The sequence below is a fragment of the Lepidochelys kempii genome, chromosome 3 (assembly GCF_965140285.1).
Source record: "Lepidochelys kempii isolate rLepKem1 chromosome 3, rLepKem1.hap1, whole genome shotgun sequence".
In the NCBI taxonomy this organism is placed as follows: Eukaryota; Metazoa; Chordata; order Testudines; family Cheloniidae; genus Lepidochelys; species Lepidochelys kempii.
The window spans coordinates 1843024-1855295 of NC_136382.1; the positions used below are offsets into that span (position 1 = coordinate 1843024).

General features: G+C 59.2%; 1 protein-coding gene across 5 annotated transcripts in view; it reads right to left on the reverse strand.

Moving 5' to 3' along the window:
- The window catches only part of DNMT3A (DNA methyltransferase 3 alpha), a 267504-nt gene that overhangs the window by 51516 nt on the left and 203716 nt on the right, over positions 1-12272 (reverse strand). For all 5 annotated transcript variants that reach the window (XM_073335457.2, XM_073335456.2, XM_073335455.2 and 2 more), the window contains 7 exons: positions 9866-10078; positions 8747-8905; positions 8527-8634; positions 5385-5541; positions 4452-4601; positions 3097-3141; positions 1103-1182 (listed from right to left, as the gene is read on the reverse strand). In XM_073335457.2, the coding sequence (XP_073191558.1) occupies positions 1103-1182; positions 3097-3141; positions 4452-4601; positions 5385-5541; positions 8527-8634; positions 8747-8905; positions 9866-10078 (912 nt within the window). The remainder of the gene's footprint in view (positions 1-1102; positions 1183-3096; positions 3142-4451; positions 4602-5384; positions 5542-8526; positions 8635-8746; positions 8906-9865; positions 10079-12272) is intronic.

The window sequence follows — 12272 nt, forward strand, 5'->3', positions numbered from 1 at the left end:
TCTGCGTGACGTTTTGGCATGCTTGTGCACCTTGGAACGCCCCGCTTCTCCGTGGCCGGTACTTGCGGAAGGCGCATCGTCCTTCTTAGGCCTGGAGGAAGACTTACTGTCATGTGTATCATAGAAGATTAGGGCTGGAACAGATCTCAGGAGGTCATTGAGTCCAACCCCCTGCTCAAAGCAGGACCATGCTTCCCTGCCTCCCAGCCAGGCCCTGGCACATGGTCCGAGGCAGCGGTACCAGTGAAGCAGGACTCTATCTCCACAGCTGGAGGTGCACTCCCGGGTTTCTCAGGCCAACGTATGGGGCAGTTCCCCAGCCTGGTTCCAACTAAGGGCTCATGGCGACCTCCATGAGGCACTTCTTGAGGCGGAGAGCCCGGCCTCCTTGGGTACAGCGTGGGACGGATGGGCAGACACAGCACCTGGATGCAGTGCGGGCCTCTCCCAAGCAGCAGTGGGCACACTGCATGCCAGTCGCTGACCGAGAAGGAACACAGGTAGGAGGTGCAAAACTGAATCCTGGCCTCTTTGGTACAATCCACTTTCTGCACGTGGGTGCTGGGCAGGGGGGACTGGTAAACACATTCCACAAAGGCCTTGGTTCTACTAAAATTATTCCTAAAAACGACACTATGTTAAAACCAGCAAAAAGGGGAAGAAAACTATCTACAATTCTGAATTGTTATTTGCCGGTATGTCAGAGATGAGAGGACACTAGCAGCTCTGGCCTGGACCACGCAGCGATGAGAAGGAACTGGAGACCCGGTTCATGCGCCCCGCACTTTATTGCCTTGGATGAAACCCTGAGGTGAAGGCAGGGCGCGTGCGCTGACCACCGGACACTCCTACTTGCACACGGCACATGCGTGACCCCTCAGCGGAATGCAACAGGGACCATCACTCGAAGAAGGTGGTGCCCACACAGGGCAGAGAGGCCTCACTGCAGCTGAGGCCTGAAGCTCGGGTCTTGCCCCTCTGCAGAGCAGAACTGGATGATCAAAGTGCACATGCGGCTTTGCTCGTGTCTGGCCTGGAACGTCCAGGGAGGCTGGGGGCCAGGCCAGCCTACAGAGGCAAGAAGGCTCCCCCCACTCCATACCTTGCAGTTTTGGCACATTCCTCCGATAAATAGAGGGTGTTCCAGGGTAACGTTGAGGCTTCCACAAGAAATGCAGATATCTGGGGAGGGGGAGAGTAGAAAAGGCAAGAGTGTTACATACAATGGGGGCTTCTCAGCCTCACCTCCATCCCCTATCCCGCACTCTGTGTCCCAGCTACCTGGTCCAGAGCACCCCAAGCTCCTAGGAACCGACGCCACGCTGCACTGCCAGCATGGCTTCCCGAACGAGTCAGTGTGAGCCCCGGCAGACTCCACGCCCACTAGCCACAAGAGGAGCCCGGAAGGCCACACACTTTACGGTAGGAAGGGTCATCCGATGTCCTGCATCACACCGGGCAGAGACTCCAGCCAGCGATTCCTGCCTCCAGCCCACAAGCTGCAGTGGAGGTAGAGTGCATCCCTTTGACAGACCCCTAGGCCTAAGCTAAAGTGTTCAAGTGACAGCAAATCCCCCACAGCCACTGGTGGCTTGCTCCAGTGGTTCGTTACCCTTCTCTCCCTGTTAAAACTCTGCTCCTTATTCCTAGCCTGGATTTGTCTCACTTCAGTTTCTAGCCACTGGGTCTTGTTCTGCCTTTGCGAGGTGCACAAGCCATCGGCCCCACGCAGAGCCAGGAGCCAGTCTCGTATCCTTCTTTCAGGTCAACTAAACAAGAGTTGCAGAGTGCAAGGCCGGAAAGGACCATTAGATCACCCCACCTGACATGTGCATATCCAAGGCTACTATACTCCAGCCAGTTACCCCAGTAACGGGTGTTTGGCTAATGCACCTGCCAGCAAGGCAGCCAGTCTGCATTTAGAGACGCCAAGCCGCGGAGAATTCCCCACTGCCCTTGGGAGTCCCCCCCTTCCCTGATTAATTCCACGCACTGTTACAGATTTGCACCTTATTTCTCGTTTGGTCTGGCTCCAGCTCCCAGCCACTGGCTCTCCACTACCTGTCTCCGCTAGAGGAAAGAGCCCTCTAGGACCTGGTGAGTTCTCCCTGGGAAAGCACTTACACACTGTAACCAAGTCACCTCTCAATCTTCTTCCTGGTCAGCTAAACAGACAACACTCCAAGTCTCTCGCTGGAGGGTGTTTTCTCCAGCCCTGTCCTCCTGCTTTGGGCCGCTCTTTTCTGCGCCCACTGCAATTTTTCAACATCCTTTTAAAAATGTGACCCCCAGAACGGGACACCGAATTCCAGCAGCGTCTCCCCAATGCCGTGTACAGAGAGAAGATCTCTGGGCTTGTCCTTGCTACCCCCCTGGTTACACACCCAAGGCTTGCTAAGGCATCACCCTGGGCACTCTTATACGGTTGCTTGCATGCTGTGACTCTTACATCATTTCCAGGCACTGCTTTCCAGCAGACAGCCCCCGTTCTGTGCACATGGCCTGTGTCCCCGGCTCTTACGCGGAGACCTTGGCAGTGCCTGGATTGCACACAGTGTTTGAATGGGCCCAGCTTACCCAGCAATCCTGCTCGCTCTGCACTGACTGCCCCGGCACTTGTTACCCCCCTGCCAATGGCTGCATCATCTCCTAACTTCACCAGCAAGGACCTGAGATTTTCTTTCAGACCAGTGCTGAAGACACTGAGTAGCATGGAGCCAACTGCCTTCTAGTCCAGTCTCCTGTCTCTAACCACATCTCTGCCATCTGCCCCAAGGGTGCTCCTCTGATGATCCCATCGGTGTGGGAATGCAACACACGCAGCAACTCCCGCTAGTGCCACGTGCTGTGTCCCCAGGACAGCCCTTCCATCCGACAGGATGGCCACGGTCCGCACCGCTGCATGCCAGTCGGATGCAAACCAGGAGGTGTCTCTGCCAACTGGCTCCCTTCCTGCCTCACCGCCACCACAGTCTCTCTCTAAGCGCAGGACAGCGTGCGGCCAAGGGGGAGGCTGAGGCTTACTGACGTCTCGTCTCTAGGGATGTCTGGGGACAGCAGTGGGTGCTAGGCACCTCCCTGCTCACACACACTCACCTTCGATGTTCCTGCATTTCTGGCGAACCTCATAAACAAGCCGCTCTGGGGGAGCGAAAGAAGAAGTCAGGCAGATCACAGGGGGCCTGGAGGGCGGCTGGGTTACGCACAACGGGACAGGATGCTCTGCGCCGGCCCGCGGGCAGCTCGTAAGGAAAGAGCGGGAGTTTCTCCAGGGCCCAAGAGAAGGGTCTTTCCCTAGCCAGGCCTCGGCCACTCAGCCCTGACATGGGGCAGGGTGGGAATTCCAGCCCCTTCTCCTCCTGCCCCCTGGGGGTGTGGGGTCCCGGATGCAATGCAAATGACAGTGTCCCCAGAGATGGGGCAGTGCGAGGGGGACACAGATCCTGCTGCCCAGGGAGGAGCCAGGAGGAGCAGAAGTGGGATCCAGGCCCTCGTTCGGGTCCAGCCCGGCCCAGGCTGCTCCAGGGCCATGGGAGACGAGTGGGGGTCTCAGAGCAGTCCCCAGTGGGAGAGGAGCCAGGCTCCTTGCTGGTGGTCTCTGCAGAGACACAAGGGGCAGAATGGGTGTGAAGACTGCACTCGGCCAAGGGGAGGGGCTGAGACGCTGGCCAGGCACTGGCCAGGCCCAGGCTGCACCTGCTGTCTGGGTAGGAGGTTTAGTGTCCAGGGCCGCTGGGCACCAGTCACCAGGGCTACACACAGAGCCAGTGCTGCCCTCCAGTGGCAGGGCAATGTGTGAGCATGGAGACACAGGGGCCAGTTCTCTTAGGGAGACGGCAGCCAGGCTCCCTCTGTCTTCTCTCCCCTGGGTGACTGAGGGGAGAGAGGAGCTACTTTGGGGGTCCATTACTCTGCACTGGGGTGGCAGCCCCCACTTCTCTCCTCACCCCCTCCCTTGCCCGGCTAGTGAGAATGAGGCCTCGCAGAGCAGCTCTGGTGGGGCTTAACCCAAGTCCAGAGGCAACCCCCGTCCAGGAAAATCTGGAGCCACCCTGGGCTCGGGGTTCAAAACCAGATTCCAACTCCCCGAAGGGGCAGGGGTGGTTCAATCACTGGAGAAACTGGGCCCACCGCGGCCTGGCTCGGGGGGCTAGCCGCAGATCAAGAAGGGGATTTGGGAGGTAGGCTTGGGCAGCTCTAGTTCTCAGGCTAGCCTTGGGAGGCACTAGTGCTCCCCAGGGCCAGCAGACAGAGCCCTGCAGCCCCCCTGGGCCAGTGGGGTGCCTCCGCAAAGGGGTGGGGTCTGCTCTCATGACAGGGGAGGGGCGCGATGCCAGCTGCACCATGGGAAATGCTGCTCTGTAGCTGCAGTGGTGGCTAGTGGGAAGCTGGGCCCTCGGCCAGCCAGCCACCCCTCTCCAGAGGCCCTCCCTCAGCGGGCGGGTGGCTACCTCGGGTACGCTCGTCTATGATCTCCTTGACCTTGGGCTTCTCCGTTGTGCTTTTCCTTGGTTTTTTGGCTGGCGGAGGCGGGGGGTAAGCGGCTGCTTCTGGCTCCACCCACATCTCCGTGTAAACTTCTTTGTAGGGATTCCGCTCCTCTGCGCAAAGGGAACGGGACGCGGTTAGAGCGGGCGCAGGAGAGCAGTACGGGCCAGCTCCTCGCAGCGGGCACGGGGGAGCTGGGCAAAGCAGTTGGCTGCCAGGCATTTCCCAGGGACACCCGTGGCAGCGTAGGCCGCTGGCCCCCACCCTTTCACTGCTCCCTGACCCCTCTCTGTGGCCACCTGCGAAGGCCGGGTGCTCCTTGGGGCGGGAGCTGGCTGATTTCACTGCACAGCGGGGCCCTAATCCCTACCTGGGGCTTCTCGGCTATCACGCCAGGAGCGACCCCACAAGCTGCGGGCGGGAGGGGAGGCTAGCAGATCACAGGGAGGTGCCAAGGGGGGGGCCTCCCCTGACTCTGATTGCAGCTGGGACTGGACAATCGCTCCCAGCGGCCAGGACCGCTCCTAGCGGAGCAAGGCAGTGCTGATGAGTTGAGCTCCAGGAGATGGGCAGGCTGGCAGGGCTGGACAGCCTCTCTGCTGCCCCAAATCTGGCCTTTGAGGCTGAAGAGGTGGACAGCAGTGGCCAGTCCCGGTAGGACAGAGCTTCTGGCGATAACTGAGCTAGGGACAGGATGGCTGAGGTAAGTCAGCCTAAGTTTGGGGAAGGGCACTGTGCCCCCGGTGCGGGGAAATACAGCGTCTCGTTGGCACGCTCGGGAGTAGATGTGTCCGGTGCCATGGACACGCAGGCGAGTCCCCATGGCCCAGTGCCCATTTCGCAGCTTGGCTCCCCCTGCCTGGAGCTACATCCGCCCCATCCCACAAACCCGTTACCTTCTGGTGGCTCCAAGCCTTTGGGACCAGACGGCTGGAAGCCCCCCAAGGCCCACTCGATCATCTGCTTGTTCTGGATCTCCACCGCTTTGGAAGTGTCTGTCTCGTCATTCTCAGGGCATGCTGGGAAGATCTTCCCCGCTCTGCTGCTGGCCACCTGCGCAGCGAGCCCCGGGGTCAGGCCAGTTGCCCACAGCCTAAGAGGGGCCTCCCCTTCCCCACGACAGGGCTCTTCCCTGCTCTGTGTGCAGCCAGGACAGTGCTGCTGCCATTCAGGCCGGGGCTGAGCGTGGCAGTGCCCCTTAGCCCAGCCACTGTCACTGCCCCGAGCGGGCTGCAGGTGCCTGGTGAGCAGCAGGCAGCACGGCACAGAGGAAGCAGCTGCCCAAGCAGGTAACTGCAGAAGCAGGTTAGATGGGAGACTTCAATCACCCTGATATCTGCTGGGAGAGCAATATAGCGGTGCACAGATCATCCAGGAAGTTTTTGGAAAGCGTAGGGGACAATTTCCTGGCGCAAGTGCTAGGGGAGCCAACTGGGGGGGAGCTTTTCTTGACCTGCTGCTCACAAACTGGGAATAATTAGTAGGGGAAGCAAAAGTGGATGGGAATCTGGGAGGCAGTGACCATGAGTTGGTTGAGTTCAGGATCCTGACACAGGGAAGAAAGGAGAGCAGCAGGATACGGACCCTGGACTTCAGGAAAGCAGACTTCGACTCCCTCAGGGAACGGATGGGTAGGATCCCCTGGGGGACTAACATGAAGGGGAAAGGAGTCCAGGAGAGCTGGCTGTATTTCAAGGAATTCCTGTTGAGGTTACAGGGACAAACCATCCCGATGTGTCGAAAGAATAGTAAATATGGCAGGCGACCAGCTTGGCTTAACGGTGAAATCCTAGCGGATCTTAAACATAAAAAAGAAGCTTACAAGAAGTGGAAGGTTGGACATATGACCAGGGAAGAGTATAAAAATATTGCTCGGGCATGTAGGAATGAAATTAGGAGGACCAAATCGCACCTGGAGCTGCAGCTAGCGAGAGATGTCAAGAGTAACAAGAAGGGTTTCTTCAGGTATGTTGGCAACAAGAAGAAAGCCAAGAAAAGTGTGGGCCCCTTACTGAATGAGGGAGGCAACCTAGTGACAGAGGATGTGGAAAAAGCTAATGTACTCAATGCTTTTTTTGCCTCTGTCTTCACTAAGAAGGCCAGCTCCCAGACTGCTGCGCTGGGCATCACAACATGGGGAATAGATGGCCAGCCCTCTGTGGAGAAAGAGGTGGTTAGGGACTATTTAGAAAAGCTGGACGTGCACAAGTCCATGGGGCCGGACGAGTTGCATCTGAGAGTGCTAAAGGAGTTGGCGGCTGTGATTGCAGAGCCATTGGCCATTATCTTTGAAAACTCGTGGCGAACCGGGGAAAGTCCCGGATGACTGGAAAAAGGCTAATGTAGTGCCAATCTTTAAAAAAGGGAAGAAGGAGGATCCTGGGAACTACAGGCCAGTCAGCCTCACCTCAGTCCCTGGAAAAATCATGGAGCAGGTCCTCAAAGAATCAATCCTGAAGCACTTGCACGAGAGGAAAGTGATCAGGAACAGTCAGCATGGATTCACCAAGGGAAGGTCATGCCTGACTAATCTAATCGCCTTCTATGATGAGATTACTGGTTCAGTGGATGTATTGTTTCTTGACTTTAGCAAAGCTTTTGACACGGTCTCCCACAGTATTCTTGTCAGCAAGTTAAGGAAGTATGGGCTGGATGAATGCACTATAAGGTGGGTAGAAAGTTGGCTAGATTGTCGGGCTCAACGGGTAGTGATCAATGGCTCCATGTCTAGTTGGCAGCTGGTATCAAGTGGAGTGCCCCAGGGGTTGGTCCTGGGGCCGATTTTGTTCAATATCTTCATAAATGATCTGGAGGATGGTGTGGATTGCACTCTCAGCAAATTTGCAGATGATACTAAACTGGGAGGAGTGGTAGATACGCTGGAGGGCAGGGATAGGATACAGAGGGACCTAGACAAATTGGAGGATTGGGCCAAAAGAAATCTGATGAGGTTCAATAAGTGCAGGGTCCTGCACTTAGGACGGAAGAACCCAATGCACAGCTACAGACTAGGGACCGAATGGCTAGGCAGCAGTTCTGCGGAAAAGGACCTAGGGGTGACAGTGGACGAGAAGCTGGATATGAGTCAGCAGTGTGCCCTTGTTGCCAAGAAGGCCAATGGCATTTTGGGATGTATAAGTAGGGGCATAGCGAGCAGATCGAGGGACGTGATCGTTCCCCTCTATTCGACATTGGTGAGGCCTCATCTGGAGTACTGTGTCCAGTTTTGGGCCCCACACTACAAGAAGGATGTGGATAAATTGGAGAGAGTCCAGTGAAGGGCAACAAAAATGATTAGGGGACTGGAACACATGACTTATGAGGAGAGGCTGAGGGAACTGGGATTGTTTAGTCTGCGGAAGAGAAGAATGAGGGGGGATTTGATAACTGCTTTCAACTACCTGAGAGGTGGTTCCAGAGAGGATGGTTCTAGACTATTCTCAGTGGTGGAAGAGGACAGGACAAGGAGTAATGGTCTCAAGTTGCAGTGGGGGAGGTTTAGGTTGGATATTAGGAAAAACTTTTTCACTAGATGAAACACTGGAATGCGTTGCCTAGGGAGGTGGTGGAATCTCCTTCCTTAGAAGTTTTTAAGGTCAGGCTTGACAAAGCCCTGGCTGGGATGATTTAATTGGGGATTGGTCCTGCTTTTGAGCAGGGGGTTGGACTAGATGACCTCCTGAGGTCCCTTCCAACCCTGATATTCTATGATTCTATGTTGGTCTAACTCCAGGACCCATAGCACTGCCTAGCTGAATGGGTGGGACCGAGGCAAGTGGGCCCTTCCCTTCCACCCCTTCCCTGCTAGAGAGTCTCTCTCTGGCCCCCATCACTGAGTGGCTGAGCGCCTCGCCCTGCGTAATGCGTTCACCGCCCTCGGGCGGCAAGGCAGATCCCTGCTGGGCGCCCAGAGACCCTGAGGGACCTGCCCATGGTCACACTCCCGCAGTCTGGGCCAAATCCAAGGCTCATGGGTGGATGGGCCTGGGGACTGCAAGGGGCGCCCTTGTGCCTGGCACCCTCTCCGGCCGCTCTTACCTGCAGGACCTCGTAGATGGCTTTGCGGTACATCGGCTGCTTGTTATACGTGGCCTGGTGGAAGGCGTTGGAGAAGGAGCTCAGTGGCAGGAGCTTCTCCACGCAGACCTGTGAGGAGCAGAGATGGGGGCTGTGAGAGGAAAGGAGAGTACCCGTCCACCAGGGCATGCCCAAGAACTGCCAGCCCGCAGCCCAGATGGCGCCTGGCGCTGCCACTTACCACGGAAAACTTGCCATCTCCGAACCACATGACCCAGCGGGTGCCCTCGGCTGCTCGGCTCCGCCCAGTCATCCACCAGGACACAATCCGGCCCGGCCACCAGGAGAATCCACGCAGCTTCCCCCACACCAGCTCACCGATCCCGAAGCCTCGGCCATCCTGCCGGCCCAGGGAGCAGACGGAGCGTCAGAGAGCGGGCCCCCCGGTCAGAACCAGAGCTGGGCCTGCCTGGGGAGGGGCAAGGCAGGGGGCTGGACACGGGGAAAGGGGAACAGCCGGGGTGTGGGGGAACAGGAATGGGCAGGGATGAGATACATGCATGCGGGCCAGTGGAGTTGGCGGGGGGCAGGCGAGGTCAGGAGAGGGGGGCGGGGATGCAGAGCGGGCAGAAGGAAGGTGTATAAGGGAGGACGGGGCAGAGGCACGGGGTGGGGGAGGGGAGGTGGGGCACAAGAGGTATGGAGGGAAAGATGGGGGAGGTGTGCAGAGAAAGTTGGGGGAGGGGAGGCATGTAGGGGGTGGAGAGGATGTGCTGGGAAGGACGGGGGAGGGAAGGTGTGCAGGGAAGGATGGGGGAGTGGAGGTGCAGGGTGGGGGAGGGGAGGGGTGCAGGAAAGGATGGGGGAGGCATGGGGTGGGGGAGGGGAAGAGGTATGGAGGGATGGAAAGGGAAGAGCCACAGGGTGGAGGACAGGTGTGCAGGGAAGGACGGGGGAGTGGAGGAGCGGAGGGGTGCAGAGAAGGATGCAGGTGGGGAGGTGTGCAGTGTGGAGGAGGGGAGGTGTGGAGGGAAGGATGGGGGAAGGGAAATGTTCAGGATGAGGGAGGGAAGGTGCAAGGTGGGGGAGGGGAGGCGTGCAGGAAGGACGGGGGAGGTGTGATGCTGGGTGAGGGAGGGGTACAGAGAAGGACGGGGAGGGGTGGTGCAAGGTGGGGGAGGGAAGGCGTGCAGAAGGAGAAGCATGGGTGGCGGCAGGGATCAGGGGTGGCTAAGGTCCCGGAACGTGGCATGGGTGCTCTGCTGTGGCTGGGTTCCCACCAGATGGTGCCCCCCACATCTGCCCCCAGCAGTGCTGGCCTGAAGGCCCCCTGGCCCCCACTGCTTGTGGCTGAACTCACCTCGTACTCCGGCTCGTCGTCAGCTGACTTGGACGTGCTCTTGTCCACGGCGTCGGCCACCACTGGCTCAGGCGTGGTGGCCACGTTGGGCGAAGCGGGGTCTGTGGGCTGCTGTGAGGCAGGCGGGCTGGCCTCCTCCTCCTTCTGGGGCTCTGCCCGTTGGCTCTCCTCTACCACGTTCATGACAGCAATGACTTTGGCCTTCTTCTCAGCCTACAGAGAGAGCAAATGGGGAGTCAGGGCTGCCTGCTGCGCCTGGGGGAGGAGGGACCCCCCAAAAGCCGGAAGTGGGCAGGGAAGGGGCCACCAAGTGCCAGATCCCCTGCAGGGACTGCTCGGCTCAGCCAAGCCAGCTCTCAAGTGGGCCCTGTTGGGGCTGGCAGGGCGCAGGGCCCCCAGGCCAGCAGCAATGAGGCACCATCCTGGACTCTCCCACCATGGGGCTCAGTTTGGGAAAGGCCCCTCAGGGGCCCAGCATGACCCTGGGCCTTGACTCACCAGACACCAGCTTCGCACCCATGGGACCATGTGGTGTCGGGGACCCAGCCTGGCATGGCAGGCTGCAACGCTGTGTGGGGGGCCCTCTAGGGAATGGGGAGGCTCCCCTCTCGGAGGAGACAGCCAGGTCATTCAGGCAGCTTGTGGTGGCCCCAGGAGGGGAATGTATGACTGCAGGACCTCATACATGGTCTGCCCTGTCCCCTTTCTGCCCTGTCAGAGGGGCCGGGCCCCTGGCCAAGAGATGCAGGGTCTAGAACCAGCCCTCCAGTCCCAGGGCCGCAGTGCTGCCCAGGTGGGTGGGAGAGAGCACCATGCCCTGTGCTGCCCAGCGCCACGCGCTGCCCAGCAGGGAATCTCCCCAGCCTGCTAGGGAAACAGTGGGCTCAGGAGTGGAGGGAAACAGAGGGCTCAGGAGTGGAGGGAAACAGAGGGCTCAGGAGTGTGAGTGAGGGGAGGGCACAGAAAGTCCTTCTCCTGGGAGGGGAGACAGTCCCCAGGGGCAGTGGGAGATGAGGGATGCCAGAGCTCCTCGGGTGATGCCCAGCCAAAGGGCCAGGGCCCCCCTCAGAGCAGCACTGTGTGAGCACAAGCCATGGCTTCAGTCAGGGGGAGCAGTCACCATCGCCTGCCAGGGTCAGGAACACTCTGCCCCAGACTGCTCCATGCTGGTCCCTGGTGCGGGTGGCCCAAGCCGGAGCTGTTTGTGACAGTGGGGGACAATGCCAGGCCGAGGAGCCCGGGGATGGCTTTCCCCACCCCAAAGGAAGTGCCAGGTCCCTGGAGTCACAGAGTAGGTGTCCCAGCGGCTCCCTGGGAATCAAATCACCGGCCTCCTTCCCCAAACACCATGCGAAGGGTGTCACTGCACTGGCTGTGCTGACTGATGCCCCCTGGGAAGACTGGGCCCAGGGATGCTGTGTCAATGGTACTGAGGGGCACCCTGGGCCTGCCAGGAGCTAGGTCTGCTCTCATCAGCCACTATGCAAAACAACTAGGGCACAAGCCTGTGCCCAGCCCCCCGCAACTGATGGTGCCCTGAGCAGTGACTGCCCCCAGTCCCCCCTTCCCCTCCCATGTGGTGTGGGAAGCAGCATGGTGCAGCCTGGGAGAGGGCACAGCTGGGACTCCCCCAGAGCCTGACTGGGAGGATGGAAAGGAGCTCTGGGGGCCGCACCCCGCATCAACCAACCCTGCCATCAGGTGTGCCGGAAACATCCGGGAGAGCTCTCAGCCGCTGGATGCAGGGATTGGAGAGGGCAAGACCACTATCAGCCGGAGCGGTGACAGCACCAGCATTTACCAAGGGCCTACCCCGCACCCCTGGGACAAGCCTGCCCCAAACTCTCCCAGCCACCTCTGCTTTCTACCCCCCACCCCTCTCACCCCAGCCGCACACCTGAGCACAGCGGGGCGGCATTCTCCACAACCCCTGCAGCCCACCGAGCCCTGGCTACTCATGTTCCAGCTATGTCCAACCCTCGACACCGCCTTCATGACGGCACTCCCTGCCTCGCTAACCGGACGCTGCTCGGATGGAACGAGGGAGGCACCTGCAGGCCGCGAGCAGCCTGAAGCTCCTAGGAACAGTGACTCCTGCGCTCTGAGAGCTAGCTTGCCCCAAGCCAGCGAGTCCCTTCACCCAGGGACGGGAGGCAAGCTCCAGGCCCAGGTGGCACCAATCTGACTGCAAGGCGGGCTCTCCATGGCTGGCACGTTAGAAAAGGCAGAACTATGAACATGTGGGGCTCAAATGTCCAAACTGATCGGGGGATTTGTAACTAGATCACAGGCCCTGGAGCCCTCGAGAGCAGGGTGGGGCAAGGCACACTGCAAATCGCTGCCCAGCTGTCGCCCAGAGGATGCCAGCTGTAGTCATCAAACTTGGGACAAGAGGAATTAGAGGCTT